The sequence below is a fragment of the Schistocerca serialis genome, chromosome 2, assembly GCF_023864345.2.
Source record: "Schistocerca serialis cubense isolate TAMUIC-IGC-003099 chromosome 2, iqSchSeri2.2, whole genome shotgun sequence".
Classification (NCBI taxonomy): Eukaryota; Metazoa; Arthropoda; class Insecta; order Orthoptera; family Acrididae; genus Schistocerca; species Schistocerca serialis.
In genome coordinates, this window is record NC_064639.1 from 401,898,189 (window position 1) to 401,921,596 (window position 23,408).

Below are 23,408 nucleotides of genomic sequence, written 5' to 3' on the forward strand. Positions count from 1 at the left end.
CCAGGGATGTGTGTTGGGATCCTGTTGCTCATGTCTACATCTACATCTACACACATACTCCGCAATCCACCATACGGTGCATGGCGGAGGGTACCTCGTACCACAACTAGCATCTTATCTCTCTGTTCCACTCCCAAACAGAACGAGGGGAAAATGACCGCCTATATGCCTCTGTACGAGCCCTAATCTCTCTTATCTTATCTTGGTGGTCTTTCGGCAAAATGTAATTTGGCGGCAGTAAACTGTACTGCAGTCAGCCTCAATTCTGGTTCTCTAAATTTCCTCTCTAGCAATTCATGAAAAGAACACCTCCTTTCCTCTAGAGACTCCCACTCGAGTTCCTGAAGCATTTCCGTAACACTCGGGTGATGATCAAACTTACCAGTAACAAATCTAGCAGCCCGCCTCTGAATTGCTTCTATGTCCTCCCTCAATCCGACCTGATAGGGATCCCAAATGCTCTAGCAGTACTCAAGAATAGGTCGTATTTGTGTTTTATAAGTGGTCTCCTTTACAGATGAACCACATCTTCCCAAAATTCTACCAATGAACTGAAGGCAACTATCCGTCTTCCACACAACTGCCATTACATGCTTGTCCCACTTCATATCGCTCTGCAATGCTACGCCCAAATATTTAATCGACGTGACTGTGTCAAGCGCTACACTACTAATGTAGTATTCAAACATTACAGGATTCTTTTTCCCATTCATCTGCATTAATTTACATTTATCTATATTTAGAGTTAGCTACCATTCTTTACACCAGTCACAAATCCTGTCCCAAGTCATCTTGTATCCTTTTACAGTCACTCAGTGACGACACCTTTCCGTACACCACAACATCGTCAGCAAACAGCCACACATTGCTATCCACCCTATCCAAAAGATCATTTATGTAGATAGAAAACACCAGCGGACCTACCATATTTCCCTGGGGCACTCCAGATTATACCCTCACCTCCGATGAACACTCACCATCGAGGACAACATTCTGGGTTCTATTACTTAAGAAGTCTTCAAGCCACTCACATACTTGGGAACCAATCCCATATGCTCGTACCTTAGTTAGGAGTCTGCAGTGGGGCACGGAGTCAAACGCTTTCCGGAAGTCAAGGAATATGGCATCCGTCTGATTCCCTTCATCCATGGTTCGCTAGATATCGTGTGAAAAAAGGGCGAGTTGCGTTTCGCAGGAGCAATGCTTTCTAAAGCCGTGCTGATGCATGGACAGCAACTTCTGTGTCTCAAGGAAATTCATTATATTCGAACAGAGAATATGTTCGAGAATCTTGCAACAAGGTTATTGGTCTGTAATTTTGAGGATCCGTCCTTCAACCCTGCTTATATACAGGTGTCACCTGCGCTTTTTTCCTGTCGCTCAGGACTTTATGTTGGGCAAGAGATTCACGATAAATGCAAGCTAAGTAAGGAGTCAATGCAGTAGAGTACTCTCTGTAAAACCGAATTGGAATCCCATCAGGACCTGGCGATTTATTTATTTTCAACCCATTCAGCTGCTTCACAACCCCAGGTATGTCTATCACTATGTCCTCCATACGGGAATCTGTACGAGACTCAAGCGGCGGTACGTTTGTACGATCCTCCTGCGTGAAAGATTTCTCAAATGCTAAATTTAAAGTTTCAGCTTTCGTTTTGCTGTCTTCCGTTGCCAGGCCAGACTGATTAGTGAGTGACTGGATGGAAGCCTTCAACCCGCTTACCGATTTTATGTAAGACCAGAGTTCCTTGGGTTTTCAGCAAGATCTTTTGCTAAGGTATGACAGTGGCAGTGGTTGACTGCTTCGCGCATCGCTCTTTTTACAGCAGCACGGATCTCTACTAACTTTTGCCTGTCCTCATTCTCCCGATCTTTCTTGTACTGCGAGTGCAACTGCCTTTGCTTCCTGAGCATTCTCCGAATAGCGCTGTTAAACCACAGTGGGTCTTTTCCATCCGTAACCCACTTTTTCAGCACATACTTGTCCAATGCGTGATTTACAATGTGTTTAAAATTTGCCCATAATTCTTCCACGTCTATCGTACCGGAAGTAAATGAAGTCTATTCATTTAGTAAGTGGGATGCTAACAACTGCTTATCTGATCTTTCTAGTAAGAATACTCTCCTAGCCTTCTTGACCAACTTTTTAACTTTCGTAACCATAGTCGTAATGACAACATCATGATCACTAATCTGTGTCTCAACACTGACACCGTCGATGAGGTCTGGTCTGTTCGTGGCTACCAGATCTAAAATATTTCCATTACGCGTTGGCTGTCGATTTAGCTGCTCAAGACCTTGCAGACAATATTAATATTAACCTCAGTCTTTTTGCAGATAATGCAGTGGTCTATAGTGAAGTACTGTCTGAAATAAACTGCATAAATATTCGGCCAGATCTTGATAAGATTTCAAAGAGGCACAAAGTTCATAAATGTGAAACTGTGCAACTCAAAAAATGAAAAAAACGTAGTATCCTAAGACTACAGTACCAGTGAGGCATGGTTGGAAACAGTCAACTAATACAAATACCTGAGTGTAATACTTAGTAGGGATATGAAATGGAATGATCACAAAGGTCCAGTTGTGGGTAAGGCAGATGGCAGACTTCAGTTAATTTTTAGAATACTAGGAAAATGCAATTAGTCTACAGAGGAGATTGCTTAACCATCCTATACTATTGCTCAAGTATGTGGGACCTCAACCAAATAGGACTAACAGAGGATAGTGAACGTCTACAGAGAAGAGCAGCACAGATGGTCACAGGTTTCTTTGACCCATGCGATATTGTCAGACAGGTGTTGAAGTAACTAAACTAGCAGGGTCATGAAGATAGAAATGAAGTATTGTGAGAAAGCCTACTTACAGAGTTTCAACAATCAGCTTTAAATAATGACTCTGTAACAATATAATACAGCCTGATACATATGGCTCCAACAGGGATTGTGAGGACAAAATTAGATTAATCACAGCATGCATAGAGGCATTTAATTCTTCCTGCACTTCATACATGAAGGGAACAAGAAAAAGCTGTAGTAAATGGTACAATGAGACATATCCTCTGCCTTGCTGCCCACAGTGGTCTGCAGAGTACAGGTGTATATGTGGATCAGGTTATCATAACCTTAGAACAAGATAAATGAAAGCTAAACACATCATTATGTTGAACACCCCTACACCTCAATGCTCAGTGGAAGTGATTTAGAATTTTAAAGACTATTACATTGGTCATAAGACACATACAATGTAATTACGGTCTGATATAAACGATGTAAAAGATTCATGCATAAATTACATTCCCTTATTACAAATGTTATGCTGATGTTAGTTGTGATTAACTTCAAAACACATTATGGTGCGATCTCAGTTTCATAATAATTGCTGTTGCTTTTTCATTGGTACTTCCATTTATTACTCTTAGTATATTGTTACAGATGGATGTAAAGGATGTAATAGAAATGGTTGCAGCAGAGGCTGAGAGGAAAGGCTTGTTTGAAGAAGCCATAAAATTGTACGATTTAGCAGCTGTAAGTAAAATGTTTTTATAGTACACTTCATTAATAAATTTGCTATTCAACAAATTTTTTTTCATGAGGTTTTCTTAATCACTTATATTATTTTTTTTTTTATTTTTATCTTTATTTTTATTTTTTTATAGAATCAAGAGAAAGTATTAAGCCTCATGTCATCACTGTTAAGTCAAGTGGTTCATAAAGTTAAGAAACCAAATTCACTGAGAAGCAGGTTACAAGAATATGCATATAGTATAACAAATCGCTATGCAGGACAACCATTTTCCTGTGCTTCTGATACTATATCAACATTTATTGTATTAAGGGATCTTCTGACATTTTTTGACCAATATCATGCACAAGAACATCAGCAAGCTTTAGAGGTAAGTAATCCAATTATCTGCTGTTCACACTCAATGTAAAGTTGCTCTCAAACTCGTGATTGGTCTAAGCATTATAGTACTTTCTCAAGTATGGTCCTGCTGGACAACTTGGCTAATTATAAGGAGACTTAAACTTAATGTGGACTCGCAACCATGATACTTCGACTTAATCAGTGGCATTGTATATTTTGCTAATCAAAACATATGTGCTGAATATCTTTTCTATTGTATCAGTGTCACTGTAAAACAAAATTGCTGTTTGAAACTTGTTGTTAGTGCATGATGGGGAGTGAGACAGTACTTTGTAGTTAGAAATTATTTTACAAACAACCTAGTTTCTTTTGTAGACGATGGAAAACTTCAATAGGTGCATATTTCATTGCTTTCTAATCTTAAGGCAGATTTAACTGAGAATGGGGTATTCATATGAAGCTCAGGTACTGTAGCCATATTTATCTTGGAGAAAATATTTTATCTGGAAAAAAAAAAACCCTCTCGTATATTTGACATTTATTATAATGGGAGATAAAACTGAATATTTCTACTTCTTGTAAAGCCTTTAATCCACCAATTGAACCACAATTGAACAGTGCCACATGTCACTTTCAATTTCAAAATTTCACCAAGGAAAATCTGTCAAAGATATCTATAACCACAAAATCAAGTTACAAAACACATGTACAGGGAACTGAGTGATGAGGCATTCCCCAAGCAGACTCTGGAGACACATGTAAAAAGTGGGTGCACCCACACTAATTATTTGGGGAAAATTTAATGCCATTGAAAAGTAGGGTCCTTTAGGATTATTATGCAATGTTTCATGAAATGTCTTCATAGCATGTGCCATTGCTCCATGCTCAAGAAAATAGTTAAGTAACATCCAATAGCTGATTGAAATTGTATTATCACAGTAACTTTTATGGTGTCTGGAACAGAACTTGTTTGTTCTAATTTCAAAATTGTGCTACCAACATCCATCCCAGAGACAGAGCAGATGATCCAGAGATAAAGGCATACTGTAGATCTGCTGTTCATCATCAGTGGAAGTAGCTCTCAACATGTGAAATTTTTAATATTTTGGGTAGTCTTTGTTAATTATTTGAATAAAGCCATGGGTGGAATCAACTATGATACAGGGTGATTCAGTACAATGGGAACGTCTGAAATTACTAGTGGCAGCACTGCAGGTTCGCGAAGGTGAGTAAATGGTCCGCCATTTCAGTAATCATGGATCACTGGAATGGACAACAGCATGCGTCAGCCGTAAAAATGTTTATAAAAACAATGATAGTTTGGTAGCGGGGCAGAGGGAGTTTCGACGTTTTTATAATTTAGGACGTCATTACACTGTTCCATCGAAACATGCGATAAAATGTTGAATTAACAACTATGAACTGATTGGATCTGCCATCAAGAAGAAACCAACAGGATGACCAACAAGTGTGCATTCCCCTGCAAACATTGATGTTGTACATGAGTCTGTCTTATGGAGCCCACAGTGTTCAATTCATAAGCAAACAGCTGTGGTTGGAATGTCCCAGGATTGTGTTCACAGAGTTCTTCATCCTGATTTAAAATTTCATCCGTACAAACTACAGATGATGCAACAATTGAAGCACAACGATTACCGGTTACAATTAGGATTTTGTCAACAAATGATAACAAAAATAAACAATAACAATGAATTTTTAAAAAAAGTTGTGGATGTCGGATGAGACACATTTTCATCTCAGGTTATATGAATAAACAGAACTACCGTTACAGGACAAACACAAATCCTAATGACGGTCATGAGCGCCCTTTACATGCTAGTAAAGTGACAGTATGGTGTGGTGTTTCATCACATGGTATTATCGGACCGTATCTTTTTGCAAATGAACAGGAAACACAGTAACTGTTAACACCGATCGTTACATGGAGATGTTATGAACTTTCATTGCATCTGCATTGAACAACTTTCCAGATGTTTAAGAAGCCTGGTTTCAACAGAACAGAGAGACATCGCACACTGCACGGCAATCAATGGCATATATGTGAGAATTGTTTGGCAACCATGTGATCTCACGATTTGGTAACATTCCCTGGCCCCCTAGACTGCCAGATTTATCCGTTTGTGATTTTTTTTTCTTGTGGAGCTACCTCAAGATCAAAGTCTACATGACTCGACCAAAAACCCTGGATGAGTTAAAACAGAGAATTCGGGATGCAATTCACAGTATCCCAGCTGAGATGCTGCAGCGGTCAATGAGGACACTTAATAGCAGGCTTCACAAATATATTCGTACCGGAGGACGCCGTCTAAAGGACGTTAAAAAATGATAAATGCCATCAGTGTTTCGTAAATGGCAAAGTTGTAAAGTTTCAATTACTATGAATGCAATTTCTTTCCTTCATCACTTCTAGTTTTATTGGATTGTGGAAATGTTCCCATTTTCCTGTGTGACTCGGTATTTTGGTTTTCTTGCATACAAATCACTTAACAACAGTATGAGTCTATTTGGTAATTTTTTATGGTAATGAAAATTCCAGGTTGGAAACAATCTAAATGAGTATAGGCTAGCTCTAAGCTGGAGAGACGTCTACAGACGTTAAAGTAACCTCTGGCGTGCCACAGGGGAGTGTTATGGGACCATTGCTTTTCACAACATATATATAAATGACCTAGTAGATAGTGTCGGAAGTTCCATGCGGCTTTTCGCGGATGATGCTGTAGTATACAGAGAAGTTGCAGCATTAGAAAATTGTAGCGAAATGCAGGAAGATCTGCAGCGGATAGGCACTTGGTGCAGGGAGTGTCAACTGTCCCTTAACATAGACAAATGTAATGTATTGCGAATACATAGAAAGAAGGATCCTTTATTGTATGATTATATGATAGCAGAACAAACACTGGTAGCAGTTACTTCTGTAAAATATCTGGGAGTATGCGTGCGGAACGATTTGAAGTGGAATGATCATATAAAATTAATTGTTGGTAAGGCGGGTACCAGGTTGAGATTCATTAGGAGAGTGCTTAGAAAATGTAGTCCATCAACAAAGGAGGTGGCTTACAAAACACTCGTTCGACCTATACTTGAGTATTGCTCATCAGTGTGGGATCCGTACCAGATCGGTTTGACGGAGGAGATAGAGAAGATCCAAAGAAGAGCGGCGCGTTTCGACACAGGGTTATTTGGTAACCGTGATAGCGTTATGGAGATGTTTAATAAACTCAAGTGGCAGACTCTGCAAGAGAGGCGCTCTGCATCGCGGTGTAGATTGCTCGCCAGGTTTCGAGAGGGTGCGTTTCTGGATGAGGTATCGAATATATTGCTTCCCCCTACTTATACCTCCCGAGGAGATCACGAATGTAAAATTAGAGAGATTAGAGCGCGCACGGAGGCTTTCAGACAGTCGTTCTTCCCGCGAACCATACACGACTGGAACAGGAAAGGGAGGTAATGACAGTGGCACGTAAAGTGCCCTCCGCCACACACCGTTGGGTGGCTTGCGGAGTATAAATGTAGATGTAGATGCATACAAATGATGAGTAATTCGCACAAACTCACTTCAATGACATAAGCTATTGCTAATTTCTAGTACTTTCTTAGTGCTCTACTAATATTAGAAAATGCCAATCACTTTTCATTATACCTTCTATATGTCGCGAGTAGCAGTCCATCATTTCCGTATTATAGATATTTTTAATAACTACTTCTTGAAATAGGTGAGGAAATTGATGCAATAGAAGAAAGAACAAAACAGTACACCAAAGAAGCAATAAAGAGGACATAAAAATTGATGTCATGTCCCCAGTTAAAATAAGAAAAACTGTCGTGACTTTAAAAAGTAAAAGCTGCTATGAGGTGAATAAACACTCCACAAAGATCAAACAGTTGTAGCCCTATAGTATGTAATGTTCTGAGTCACGTACGCAATACATAATTAATTCAGGATGTTTTCCTAGACAGATTAAAATACACCATTGTTAAGGCCTCCCTATGCGAAGGATGGCTCCACGAATGTCAACAACTATCACCAAATGTTACTCCTTACAAAATTTTCTAAAATTTTGTAGAAGTTTATGTACGCTACTGGCCATTAAAATTGCTACGCCACGAATATGACATGCTACAGACGCGAAATTTAACAGACAGGAAGAAGATGCTGTGATATGCAAATGATTAGCTTTTCAGAGCATTCACACAAGGTTGGCGCCAGTGGCGCCACCTACAACGTGCTGACTTGAGGAAAGTTTCCAACAGATTTCTCATACACATACAGCATTTGACCGGCATTGCCTGGTGAAACGTTGTGATGCCTCGTGTAAGGAGGAGAAACGTGTACCATCACGTTTCCGACTTTGATAAAGGTCGTATTGTAGCCTATCGCGATCGTGGTTTATCGTATCGCGACATTGCTGCTTGCGTTGGTAGAGATCTAATGACTATTAGCGGAATAAGGAATCGGTGGGTTCAGGAGGGTAATACGGAACGCCGTGCTGGATTTCAACAGCCTCGTATCACTAGCAGTCGAGATGACAGGCATCTTATCCGCATGGCTGTAATGGATCGTGCAGTCATGTCTCGATCCCTGAGTCAGCAGATGGGGACGTTATGCAAGATAAAAACCATCTGCACGAACAGTTAGATGGCGTTTTGCAGCAGCATGGACTATCAGCTCGGAGACCATTGCTGCAGTTACCCTTGCCGCTGCATCATAGACAGGAGCTCCTGCGATGGTGTACTCAACGACGAACCTGGGTGCACGAATGGCAAAACGTAGTTTATTCGGATGAATCCAGGTTCTGTTTACAGCATCATGATGGTCGCATCCGTGTTTGGCGACATCGCGGTGAATGCACATTGGAAGCATGTATTCGTCATCGCCATACTGGTGTATCACCCGGCGTGATGGTGTGGGGTGCCCTTGGTTACACGTCTCGGTCACCTCTAGTTCGCACTGACGGCACTTTGAACAGTGGACGTTACATTTCAGATGTGTTACGACCCGTGGCTCTACCCTTCATTCAGTCCCTGTGAAACCCTACATTTCAGCAGGATAATGCACGACCGCATGTTGCAGGTCCTGTACGGGTGTTTCTGGATACAGAAAACATTCGTCTGCTGCCATAACCAGCACATTCTCCAGATCTCTCACCAACTGAAAACGTCTGGTCAATGGTGGCCGAGCAACTTACTCGTCACAATACGCCAGTCACTACTCTTGATAAAATGTGGTATCCTGTTGAAGCTGCATGGGCAGCTGTACCTCTACACGCCACCCAAGCTCTGTTTGTCTCAATGCCCAGACATATCGAGGCCGTTATTACGGCCAGAGGTGATTGTTCTGGGTACTGATTTCTCAGGATCTATGCACCTAAATTGCATGAAAATGTAATCACATGTCAGTTCTAGTATAATATATTTGTCCAATGAATACCTGTTTATCATCTGCATTTCTTCTTGGTGTAGCAATTTTAATGGCCAGTAGTGTATTTCAGGATTGTCACCTACCTCGTAGTATTGGGGTTCATACCCCATCGCACTTCTGACTTCAAATTGAACCACTCGACTGAGTCGGGTATTTATATTTCTATGGAGCACATAATAAAATCCCTTAAATGGTGGCATATCAGCTGTTCATATCTTCTGTGACTTATTGAATGCATTTGATTGGGTCAGTCGTAATATTCTTTTCGTGAAATTAAGTTTCTATGGAATACATAGTTTGGCACATGGTTGGTTTGGTACTTATTTAGGCTGATCGAGTAATAAAGAGAGGGATGCCACGTCATCTGAAGTGGGGAATTGAAATGGAAGCCCCACAGGCCTCATTCACGAGCATGTTCCTTTATGTTAATGATCTGCCATTTTATTTGAATCGGGTCATAATTGTCCTTTTTGTAGATGATATAGTAATAGCATTGTTCTGAAGCTGAGCAAAGAAACACCAACAGAAAAAAGCAAATGATAGTTTTGTGAAAGTTATCAACTGCGTTTGTGCAAATGGGTTAGCTTTTAACTTCACAAAGCGCAGTTCAGCCAGTTTTGTACCATCAAAACTATCTCATTTCCTACTAGTATACCAACCAGAAATAATAAGCAAGGTAGGAAGTTGTAAGTTCTTTGCAGTGCAGACTTATTAAAACTTAATCTGAAAAAACCATGTCGCAGACAATCTAAAACATTTAGGTTCGGCTACTTTTGCTGTAAGAATAATTGCCAACTTTTACTGATTCAGTCTGATTTAGAAGCCAGTAAGTTAAGTATTTTGTATTTTCATTCACAGATGTCTTACAGGATCATATTCTGAAGTAACTCCTCAATTACACTAAAAGTATTCATAGCACAGCAGAAAGTAATTAGAACTATGTGTATGATTCACACACACAGAAGTTACAGGCATTTCTTTTAATAGCTGGGAGTATTAATCACAATCAGACTTATTCATCTGTGTTTGAGAGGTATAGAGAAATTCACAAGTGCCACTAGAGTTTCCAAATTGTCCTGCATTACATTTCAATGGATCTAACTGTGACACAGAAAGGGGTGAAATATGCTGTTATAAAACTCTTTGACAGTCTACCATTGAAATAAAATCTCTGACAGAGACAAGTTTTTTCAGATTAAAGGTACACTGACCAGCACGAAAAACGCAACACTTGAATTTCGACCTAAAATTGAAATTTACAATAAATTTTATAATTTTGCGACATTAATCCACTACCTTATGATGGAATATTGTGGTACAATCCCATCTGAGTGTCCAACAATGAAAAAAGAAAGATGATTATAAACAAATTAAGCCAGAGATGCACACTTCAAGGAAATTTTGAGCAAGCTCATAATGGTAATGCATGTCTGCTGTGATGTTATACACTTCACAGGCCTCGGGACGATCTCGTTGACCTCTGCTCGCATTATCCAAAGCACGTATTGTCACTTCTTGCACCAGTGACGGCATTCAACCTTTCAGCCATGTTCCTGATTAATGCAGTAAAGTCCTGTTGATGAATCATATCCCATTCTTCCAGGAGGGCACTTCGTAGATCCTGTAGGGTCTCTGGATGGTGCTGATGGGCTCTTCTCCTCAGCCAGTCCCAAACATGCTTGATAGGATTCAAATCAGGGTTTGAGCAGGCCAACTCATAGAATGACTCCATGTTTCATTCAAGAACTCTTGCACAATTCTTGCAACTTGTGGATATGGATTGTGTTCATTAGTGTAAAACCATCACCAGTAAATGGAGCGAAAGGCACAACTTGCTCCAGAAGGAGATCCTCCACATACTGGTGTGTGGTAAGGTCCCATGCTCCGCAAGACCAAATCCATCCTTGCTGCTGTATTGATTCCTGCGCACACCATCACAGAACCATCCTGAAAAGGCATCCTGGACGAGAATGTACAAGGGGAATACCTCTGCCCTGGCCTTGTCCTGACCCTCTCTCTTCTGTCAGGTGATCGGATGCCAAATCACAACTCATGGATGAACAACTCTTGATCCCATTGTTGTACTGTCCAGCCAAGATTTTCCTTTGTGAAACGTAATTGAGCTGTGCAATGCTCTCTGGCGAGTTCCAGACCTACAGCGTGTCTTTTGGACTGAGGATTGGCTTCTTCCAGCCTCTTCAAATGGTTCTTTCACTAACATTGACCCTTCGAACCTGGTGGAGTTGATTTCATGTTTCAATAGCGGATGTGTAACAGTTGCAAAGAACCAGATGTTGTAATAAGCAGTCATCTGTCACCATTGTTGCTCTTCTCAGGCCTGTTCCTGGTCTCCTTGCAATGCCTCCAGTTTCCCTCTACTTCTGTAGTTCTAGAAATCATGGAAGGTGTAGTCCTCAACACTTCTGCAACATTATGCATGCTGCTGCCATCTTTCACCAAAGCAGTGGCTTTCGCAGCTTGTTCCAGGCTTAACAGCATTTTTATTCCAGAAAGCTGATGATAACAATCACAGAAATACCCCACAAATGTGTGATTTAAAGGGGAAAAATTCAGGGTACAACAAATAGTGCCATAACAGAGGGAAAAGTTATTCGCTCACATTCCGTGACGTGTTTTCAAGGCTGCACAGGACACAATAATTGAGGCTAGTGCAATAACACTTCATTGTTTGTTTGCAAAGCAACACCATTAGCATAATCTGTCTCAAAAAATTGATTGAAGTGCTTCACTTAGCTGCACAATGATTACACATTGTTTATTGGGTGTTTCGTTTTTCGTCCTGGTCAGTGTATTTCTCCTGAACAACTCCTGCACCAGAGAGGAATTCTTAAATAGAAAAACAAATTAGTCATTTATTCAGAAAAAAACCTGTAAATGACAAGCATGTAGCCCTGTAAATATTAGGCTTGTCTAATGGTAAATTGCATGAACTTGTGAAAGGTCATGGAATCAAATCCTGATCAGACCTCAAAGTGTCTGTCTCCTTTCTGCTAACTTTCAGATCTCAGTGGTGCGAAGATAAGCTTGGAGCAACACTTGGTTCAGAATCCATTAATTAAACGTTGTCTTGTAGTATTACAGGAGCAGGTAAGGCCACACAAGTTGCTGAAGTGGCATCAAATTGTGAGACTTGCACCAGGCATCAGAACATCCCTCTTGAGGGAGTCAGATCCAATGTTGCCATACGACTATTAAAAAAAAATGCGTGCTATATTTGTTCAGTTGACACATTCCATAACCTGATGTTTATTGTTAATATGGATCTGTGGAACAGGTAACCAATCAACCAAAAGTTAGTCTTGTGCAAATTCTGCACCAACATGACAATGGTCTAGCTCACCATACGGCATAAACAAAGTTTCTGCTGGTGGAGTCTAAACTCGTGACATTTCCTCATCCACACTAGAGCCCTGCTGTAACTCCATGCAATTTCTTCCTGTTCCCAAAATCAAAGGACCCTTCTACAGTCATTGAGATGATTTTCCAGAATCTATGTATATGATGCATGTTTAAGGGCTTCATGAAATAAGCCCATTGTGGAGTCTTCACTAAGTGGCAGAACAAATGCTGTAGTGAGCGAAGCATAGGTCAGAGTACTTTGAAAAGATATAAAGATACAAATATCAGTAGCTGATAGTTAAAATAGTGTCTTAAAACTTCTAGTTTCTCTCTTTCTGATGAATCACCAAGCATAAAACTGGTCTGGAGAAATTGATGTAACTGCTATTTCCATTGATGATGAACTGTTGGAGGATGGAGGTAATGTTGTCACAGTTTCATGAAAAAAATTTTTTTGTTGCCCTATGACTAAAGCTAGTGGTAATGTATTTTCCCAGCATAAGGTAAGTTTAAACACAAAAATTTTTTATAGCCCTCTGATGGTGACAGGAATAAGATGAGAAATTGGACACACTATGTTCACTTCTAATGATGTTTTGACGATAAGAAGCGATGTGAATTTGGATTGCAAAATTCACACCTCTCTCACATCGGTTGACTTACTTGATCTGCACAGCCAATCTTCTTCTCTGGATTGCCAGCTCCGCCGATCTCCAAAACCTTCTTCTCTGTAGAATAATGCTGGTTATGGGAATTTATAAGACTCTCTCTCTTTTTGAAATAATTTAGTACTCAAAGAATACTTTTAGTTCAGTCATGATGTATTTCAACTTCCACAAGTAACATATTAACCATTTCTCACATTAATATTCAAATGGTTACAAGTCAACCAATTCGTCTTGCGTTAAACTCGATTAAATAAATCTGCAATATATACAACCACATAATATATGAACAGTCTTGCTTCTATTAAGACCAGCACCTGAAGTACAATTAACAGTTTTCAACCGTTCTTCTTTTTTCGCATTACAATAATCTACAATATAAAACACCATAAGATACATAAACACTCCTTGTTCTTCCAATACAACTTCCGTGGCACAAGCGGCAAACACTTGCCTATGCTGTTAGACCGTCGCGTATACCTTGTGTTCATGGCTCCTTTCCAGCCTGCACACACAAGCATGTGTTGCGCAGTATGTGGGCTCTCTCACACTTATTTTTAAAATATCATGTGTTCGAGACAGTAGAAGGATGAGTGGTTCTAGAATTTACACAGAAATTCTTGAAGCACTAAATATCCCTCCCCTCAGCTCGTACACACGATATTTTATACATTTTCATTATGTACATTAGTATTACATATAACAATTCATATTTCAAAAGTATGCATTCCAGATTTTTTTTATTAACCATGCATAACCCTTTTATTTTTTCATTTTACTTTGACTATAAAACCAGAGTATTTCACTCAATGTTGGAGTCAATTCTTTTATATGTAGGAGTCATCGAGCCTAAACCTTCGGTTTCCAATCGCAAGCTCCAGGTGTTCATGACACTTGAGTATTTTACTCTTTATTCTAATTCTTTGTACTGCTTCTTTAGTATGTAACAGCCACATTAATTATAGACTGTTTGTAGTCTGGAGGAACTCTGTGCAAATGGAAGTGTTCTTCTCGACACATGTAAACTCACATAAATAATAATAATAATAATAATAATAATAATAATAATAATAATAATAATGCTAGTGGAATATAGAAGTCAAACTTACCAGAATAATTTCTATAAAATGTGTCACTTCTGTCACAATACTGTCTTCTTCCCCTAGGATCAGTACCTATACCTTATATGTGGGTTGACCCTATGAGTGCACTTCTTCCTCCCTTTCTGGTAGGTACGCCCCATCATAAAACATCTCTGTTCATCAGGCCACAGGTCGTCCTATTTCTATGTAGGTTCGCCTGCCCTATATCCTTAACAAATGCCGGGTACGCCCCCCTTATCCTTTGTGAGTGGGCCTCATGGTACACTGCCCTAGTATACATCTTTATGTATACTATAATTAAATATTTCCTGGTAAAATAAAAATCTATTTTACACTTCACTCTCACTTATTAATACTTCATTGAGTCCGTGGAGCCCTCGTGTACTTTTAGACTTCTGTACTCTTAACAGGTACTATGTATACCTATACTTCGACTCGACATTCCTCAATAATTATCACAATCGATTCCTCTTTGGTTTAAGCTCTCTTTCCTTACTCACGCCTCCTTCTTACATACTCGACGTGGAATCCTTTTAGTTTTTTATAGGCATATATATATATATATATATATATATATATATATATATATATATATAAGTGCAGTGTAGGACTGCCACAGTGAACAACAATGTGTGCATATGGAATCCTTTTATATATATGTATATAATAGAAGGAAACATTCCACGTGGGGACTTCCCCCTCGACTGACATCTCTGCCCAAACTCTTTGCTTCTGTATATGTCTGCTTGTGTCTGTATATGTGTGGATGGATATATGTGTGTGTGTGTGTGTGTGTGTGTGTGTGTGTGTGTGTGTGCGCGCGCGAGTGTATACCCCTTCTTTCCGCCTAAGGTAAGTCTTTCCGCTCCTGGGATTGGAATGACTCCTTACCCTCTCCCTTAAAACCCACATCCTTTCGTCTTTCCCTCTCCTTCCCTCTTTCCTGATGAGGCAACAGGAGCGAAAGCTTGAATTTCATGTGTATGTTTGTGTGTCTATCGACCTGCCAGCACTTTCGTTCAGTAAGTCACATCATCTGTGTGTGTGTGTGTGTGTGTGTGTGTGTGTGTGTGTGTGTGTGTGTGTGTGTGTATATATATATGTATATGTGCGATATCAAGTCCTCATACATCTTAAACGTGTGTGTGTGTGTGTGTGTGTGTGTGTGTGTGTGTGTGTGTGTGTGTGTGTGTCCTATGCATACGTTCGTTGTAGAACTGTCACAATAAACAACAATGTGTCCATAGTGTGTGTGTGTGTGTGTGTGTGTGTGTGTGTGTGTGTGTGTGTGTGTGTGTGTGTGTCCTATGCATACGTTCGTTGTAGAACTGTCACAATAAACAACAATGTGTCCATAGAGAGTGTGTGTGTGTGTGTGTGTGTGTGTGTGTGTGTGTGTCCTATGCATACGTTCGTTGTAGAACTGTCACAATAAACAACAATGTGTGCTTATTTCACGATGTACACATACCTTCCCCCTCCAACACTTGACGATTCTCACCGTTTGACAGATTTCTAGTCTCTAGTTTCATTGTTTGCTTACCCGTTTATCTTTGTGTGTATGCTGATGTGTGTTTGTGCAGCCTGATTCTTTGGCCTTCTTATCTGAAGATAAGTTGTTGGTTATTGGAAACCAGGAAGGACTTCTGCGATAGAAGTAGATGAATATGGAAAGAGGGAGAAATAGATAGGTCCTCAGACAAGAAGTAAGAAAGGAAAAAAGAGAAATGGTTGCTAAGATCGAAGAAGAGAAAGAAGATAGTCCCAAAGACAAGAAAACCTTAGGGTCCCTACCTCGCCGGTACTTGAGTGGGAAGCCAGAGGTAGTTTGTTGTTAAATCGTCTCCTACAGAATGGACATTCTCACCTTCACCCTTGAGGTCCTCGAAGTAAATATTAGCAACCCTATGGAAACGGCAAATGGTGAAAAATCAGGCACACATGTTTGCGAGGGTTGTGTGAAAGGTGTGATGTGTGTTTAGTGTTAGCCATGACTTATGTGTTGGTGTAAATCATGCTTTTACCTACATTACCCACCCCTTTCAAAATTGATAAAAGCCCTCCCCTCTAATCATATCTCATAAAAGGTATAAAATATTCTATACAAAATAGAAAATTACACACTACTATGAAATAGTTTTGTTCGTTACATTAAATTACATTATCCATAAACATAATATTCTACTCGTTTCATTTCATGTCTAGAGATTACTGTTTATCCGTGGTTCTCTTACGCCAGTCTTTACGTTATGGTCATATCAAATTTGCTAAATAAACTCCGAAAACAACTCGGGATCCGAAGGTCGTCACTCTGCGCGTTAACAAAGAACGTTAACGTCCCTGGGGGATATACAACATAATGTCCTTAACATTGTATTTTCCTTTTTCTAATCCAGTTACAGGATCTACTAAAAACAATGCTTTGGGATGGATTACTGTTTCTACTCAGTAAGGTCCTTCATATTTCTGAAAAAATTTGTGTGTTTCCTTCTTCAGGGCAGAGCTCTGAAAATGTTGTTTTACCAGAACTAGGTCATCGACCTTGTATTGAGGTTCAACTACTTTCTCGTTATATTTACTTACTCTTTGTTGTGCCTTTTCAACTAAATTTTTAGAAACCCTTTCCTGTTTAAGTTCATGATCTTCAATGGGCTGTTCATCCCAAATGAAACATTTAATAAGAGGTTCTCCTACAAAGGGTTTGCCTATTACTTCTAAAGGTGTTAACCCTGTTGGTAAATGTGGTAGTTCATTTAAAATAAGTTCAAAGTCTTTGATCTTCGTTGCCCCTGAAGTATGTTTTTCATGACAGTAGGTGCGGCATAATTTTCCAATCTCTTTCATTACCCGTTCACAGGGATTTGAGGACGGATTATAGTTGGACATTAATACTTGGACATTAATACTTGACGAATACCTTCCCATGCTAAAAATTCTTTGAAATCATTACTAACAAACTGTGGTCCATTATCGGAGAGAAACCGTTTCAGTTTGCCTACCTCCAGAAAATAGTGTTGCAAACAGTGTATCACAATTGAAGCTCTTGCCTCGCAAAGTGCGACTTAGGCACTTTTACTTCGATACCTTTTTCTTTAAGTTTTTTCAGAGTCTTACTAAACATTAGGCAATGTTCTTCCCAAACATTAGGCAATGTTCTTCCCAGGTAGCTGAGATTATGAGAATATCATCTACATATATTATTAAATCCTTCAATAAATCTCTTCCTAAAGCTTCGTCCAGAGCATGTATAAATACTGATACTGTGATATGAAGTCCAAAAGGTAACACATTGAAGTGATAAGATTTACCATCAAACAGGAGTGCTGTATGCGTTTTTGACTCCGTGTGTAACCTAATCTGCCAATATCCATCAGTCAGCTCCATTGTCCTAAAAAACTTTGCTTTCTCAAATTTGGATAACAGTTCATCGATGTTAATTGGTCTGTCTCATTCTGTTTCTATATGCTTATTCAATGTACGCGCATCTAGCACTAATCGCACACCTGCAACCTTTTTTCACCACACCTAAAGGGTTATTCATGACACTAGAACTACGTTCTACTATATTGCTGTCAATCATTTTGTCAATTTCCTCCTTAACTACTTCTTTCTAACTTACTGGTATTGTATATAACTTACAAAAAAATGGAGTGTCATCTTTGATTTTAAACTTGCATATGTAATCGCTGATATTACCGGGACCATCGGAAAATACTTCTCCATATTCCATTAGAATTCTGTATAAATCTAGTTTTTGTGCATTGGTTAATATTGGGGATTCTTTTACTTTGTTTTGTATGTCAGTTTTTATGTGCTAATCGGTCTACATTATCAATCTCCGGTGACTGTTGTGCTGTAGCTGTTTAAATCGCAGGCGTTGACTCTGTCGTTTGTTTACCAATGCAGCTGTCTGTCACAAACGGTACCCAATATCTGCTGTCCCCTGTCCCAAAACATAGAAGATTTTCCTCAAAATTTAAAATGACTTTAAATTCTAATAGCCAATCTAACCCAAATGATACATCTTTATTGATATTTTCTACTATTAACAATGTCTGGCGAAACAAATTATTTCCAATGTGGCAATTCACATGGGTTTCATGTTTCACAGTTTTGCTCTTCGTTCCTGTTATATCAACTATGTAAACTCCAGTTACTGGTAACAGAGGTAGGTGATGTTTAGTTTGTAATAAGTTGAAGAATGTGCTAGAAAATATGATATACTCCCTGAATCTATAAGTATGTTAACTTCAGAAGTCTCCACATTTCCCACTATTATTGGTTGTGGATTATTGATAGTCAAGTTCGGTTCTTCCAGTAACAACCATTCTTATGCCAAAATTTTGTGCGTGAAATTAACATACTTACTGCAAATCAGGCCTCCTAGTGTATCTCTACGACCTGGGCCCTGGCCGTGGATCCAGATCACACTACGTTTTCCTTGTTACTAGTAATCACTGGTTAATCAGAGTACTACATTTCCACTTTGTGCTCTTTTATTACTTAGCACAAATTCCTGTGAAGTTACTGGACCTAAATTCGAAGGTGAATGCTTCTTCTGATAATTCTCGTTGCTATTATTCCTGTTACACTGGTGTACTCTAGCTAAGTTAGCCTCGTGTCTTTTAAAGTTATTATTACTAATCCTTTTGTAATTCTGATTTTCGTTCTGGTGTACGCTCTCGTTGCGGTCCTTATTTAAGGCATCCAGTGCATCCACAAAGGATAATAATTCTTCAACTGTTTTTCACCCACTACATAATATATCCTTCCTTGCGCAAATGGGCAATCTTCTTATTAAAATTTGAACTAACCCTTCGTCCTCCATTGGCTTACCCAAGTATTTTGCTCGTGTTAAATGCCAGTCGAAATACTTTCTCATTGTTCCCCATGTATTACTGTACTACTTCGGGCACCTCAATTCTGATAACAGTTTTTCCTGGGCGCTTGCTGACCAATACTTCTCTTTAAAATTCTTTTGAAAATCTTCCCAAGAAGAAAAGTTTTCATTGTTTACCATACCCCACTCTTAGGCTTACCCTAATAGATACCCCACAGGTAACTCTATCTTTTCCAATCCTCCCAGTTCTTGAGCAAGGCTTGGTTGAACCTTTTCAAAAAATGGGTAGGATGTACTTCCCGGTCTGGCTTAAACTTAGGGAATTGCGTAGATAATCCTGAATTTACTCCCCATTGTAAATCCATGATTACCTCACTAGTTAGTACCACATTAGGAGAAGTCATCCTATTATCTACTTTGTCCTGAATAAGTTTGAATTCCTTCCATAAATTATCTATACCTCTCTTAGTATCGTTAAGTTCAGAAGACAAATTTGGGGACATCTTGTTGGAGGTTACTTCCACGGCCACTTTTCGGTTTATCATTTCCTCTACCTGTTCCTCCAGGCTATTTATATTTATCATATCTGAAGCTGCTGGTTTCTCTTTAAATTTGCATTCCACACTATCTACTCGAGTATTGACGCCTGCAATTTGCAATTGGACTATTGGTAATAACTTGTCCTACTTCTCAACATTCTCTTTTAAAGTGTGTAATCTATGTTTTACAGCATCAAACGTAACATTGCATACACTTTGCAATGATCCTAATTTTTCACACAAAGTACAGCTTCTACATGATTATATTTATGTTCAATACCCAATTCTAACTTTTTAGCTAAGTCCTGAAATTGGTTACTCTGTCTCCGACTACAGTCAGTGAACAGTTCATTTACATGACTACTTAATGAAATAGTTAATTCCTCTTTCAAATCTATTTTAAAATTTTCTATTGTAGTAGTTAAAGTGTCAAATTCAGTCTTCAACTTTCCCATACCTTCACATAAATTACCAAAGCCTTTACTTTGTGAATCTACCTTAGCACTTAACAATCCTAAAGTTTCATTCTGAACATCCAGTTTATTATTTAATTGAGTATTCACTGAATCAGATGTAAGACTTTGAGCATTTGAAGTTGTATTTTGTTCATCCAATCGAGAATTTAAAGTTTCACGTAACTGTAAACTCTGGGCTTCTAGTTTGGCATTTAAAGTCACACTTATTTCATTTCGCAAAGAAGCACCCTTGTCATCTATTTTATCATTTAATTGAGTATGTATTGAGTTTAATTTAAGACTTAGTTCCTTTCTTAAAGCCGCTGAACCTGCACTTTGGTTATCTATTTTATTATTTAAAGTTTTGATCAAATTCCATAATTTAGTCCAGTCTGGCACTTCCTTACTCACTTTCATTGCCATGGCTGGTTCTGAAGTTTACCCAATTCTCTGCGGATTATCCATATTTCTCTTAGTTTTTGATCTAGTGATCATAAAAAAAAATCCACATTGAGTATAATAACTATACTAACAGTCTGTTATTCAACAGTTTCTTTAACTTTACACCCAAACAATTATTGTTTTGCACTCACCCAGCATAGAGTTCTAGCTGCACTGGTGAGTGGATGCGTAATCAGCGCCGGTGAATAGCACTGACACCGGCAGCGTCGAATGTTGGTTTTGGCGTCGGCGAGCATATGTGGAATCAGCACCGGTTATCAGCGACTGGTGCCGGCGTTGTCGGACTTGGCCTGGTTTCCATGTCTGCATCCCCGCAATTTGAGTGAAAGCCACTTATTCACAACACCGGATTCTTCGATGAATTATTCTCATCATATTTCTTCTTAATCTAACACGTCGAGGTCTTCTTTCCATTCTTTTAATGTTATTAATTTCATACGTCTTTCACTGTGTTGTGTTTATTAATTTTCACCATTTGCACTTTTTAGGCAGAATCCAATTCCATGAAACAGTTATTTTGTCTTGTTATACCTGCTTGCTATGGCAACACATCATATATTTTGCTTTGATTTCCTCTCAAAATTCCCGTTCCCCCCCAAGTCTTTCCCGTTGGTTGTCACGTTCTAAAAATGTTTGACGATAAGAAGCAATGTGAATTTGGATTGCAAAATTCACACATCTCTTACATCAGTTGACTTACTTAACCTGCATGGTCAATCTTCTTCCTGGATTGCCGGCTTCATCAATCTGCAAAACCTTCTTCTCTGAAGAATAATGCTGGCTACATGAATTTATAAGACTCTCTCTCTCTCTCTCTCTCCTCTCTCTCACACACACACACACACACACACACACACACACACACACACACACACTCTCATTCTCTCTCTTTTTGAAATAATTTAGTACTCGAAGAATACTTTCAGTTCAGTCATGATATATTTCAACTTCCACAAGTAACATATTCACCATTTCTCACATTAATATTCAAATGGTTACAAGTCAACCAATTCGTCTTGCGTTAAACTTGATTAAATACGTCTGCAATATATTTGGTTTAACAACTACATAATATATGAACATGTCTTGCTTCTAGCAAGTCCAACACATGAAGTACAATTAACAATTTTTCAACTGTTCTTCTTTTTTCTCGTTACAATAATCAACGATATAAAACACCATAAGATACATAAACATTCCTTGGTGCAAGCAGCAAACACTTGTCGATACCGTTCGACCATCACGTATACATTGTGCTCATGACTCCTTTCCAGCGTGCACACATAAACATGTGTCGTGCAGTATGTACATTCTCTCTCACTTATTTTTAAAGTATCATGTGTTCAAGACAGTAGAAGGACGAGTGGTTTTAGAATTTATACAGAAATTCTCGAAGCACTACACACTGGGTACGGAAAACATTATGTGCAATGCAGCAGGTCCGTGATTGATTAGATGCTTTTCTGATGTAAGTAGAGTAACAGAAAAAGTACCAGAGATTAAGTGTGTTTTTGCAAATTACTCATCATTTATCTGCAGTTTAGTGTTTGCCCACATGCATTTCAATTGATTTACATTACCATAAATGATTCCTAAACAGACTCAATGCCATTACGAGGTCATTTTTATCCAGGAAAACCAAAATGTAATAGTTGATTCAACCCATTCAGATAATCATCAGTGACTGCCTTTCCAAATTCTTGAAAAGTTGTTGTGATAATACAGTTTGTCAGTTGCTGAATGCTACTGTTCTCTTCAGAAGAACTTCTGAGTTGTGCAGGCACAAATTTTCCCTCAGCATAGGCTTCATTCCTGTAACCTCCCTGGCCTCAACCTTCATTAGTCCCTGTGCTCCATATGCCTATTCCCCTTCCCTGCTCCACTCCAGTACTACACTGACTTTCTATCCCGCCAACAAACATTCCCACCACACAGTCACAGACAGCATTAGTATCTTCCCTGATGCCTCGCCTGCTATCCCTCCCCTGCCTTATCCATTCCCCCATCACCTTCTCCAGCTAAATTGCTGCTCGCTTCAGCTGTAGTTGCAGTCGAGCCTTGGCCCCTGAAGAGAGTTGTGTGTGAGCTGTGCTTGGCTGAATGTTTGTTTTCTATTTTTGATGAAGGATGTAGTCCAAAAGCTGCGTTCATCTAGCATTCTTTTTCATTGTGCCTGTCAGTGACTCAATACCTAATCTGTTTGGTGAACTGGAATCCATCCTCTCCATATTGTTGTTATTCCTTCCTGAGCTTTACATTATTAAACATCTGCTGTGGGAACTGTCTTGATCCCCTTCTCCAACGGAAATAATGTCATCTTATAGGCTTCTTTCCCTGTCTCTGTGTATTCAGTTTTGATTTGACTTCACTGTCTGATCTATTTCAGAAAAGATGCGCATGCACCTAAAGTTTTCTTGCAGCTTTTCTTAATATGTTGTTGTACTGTTTATAATAAGAAAGTATTTCTGGATCATTACTTGTTCTTACTCTTTTGTACTTGTCCTTTTTTGTTGTAAAGACACCCTAATATCTGTAGTGATCCAAGATTTCTGTAGTGATATCCCAGTATTGCACTTAATCATCTTTTTAGTAAGTTATGTACAGAAATAGATTCAAACTCATCATGAAATGAAATGTGTTGAATGTAGTGCCAGCATTAGGCTCATTGATAACTTCA

The 23,408-nt window shown here is 39.0% G+C and overlaps 1 protein-coding gene across 6 annotated transcripts in view; it reads left to right on the plus strand.

The window, feature by feature from the left end:
* Positions 1 to 23,408, plus strand: part of LOC126457236 (nuclear pore complex protein Nup93-like) — a 225,671-nt gene that overhangs the window by 162,171 nt on the left and 40,092 nt on the right. For all 6 annotated transcript variants that reach the window (XM_050093369.1, XM_050093373.1, XM_050093370.1 and 3 more), the window contains 2 exons: positions 3,435 to 3,527; positions 3,659 to 3,895. In XM_050093369.1, coding sequence (XP_049949326.1) covers positions 3,435 to 3,527; positions 3,659 to 3,895 — 330 coding nt within the window. The remainder of the gene's footprint in view (positions 1 to 3,434; positions 3,528 to 3,658; positions 3,896 to 23,408) is intronic.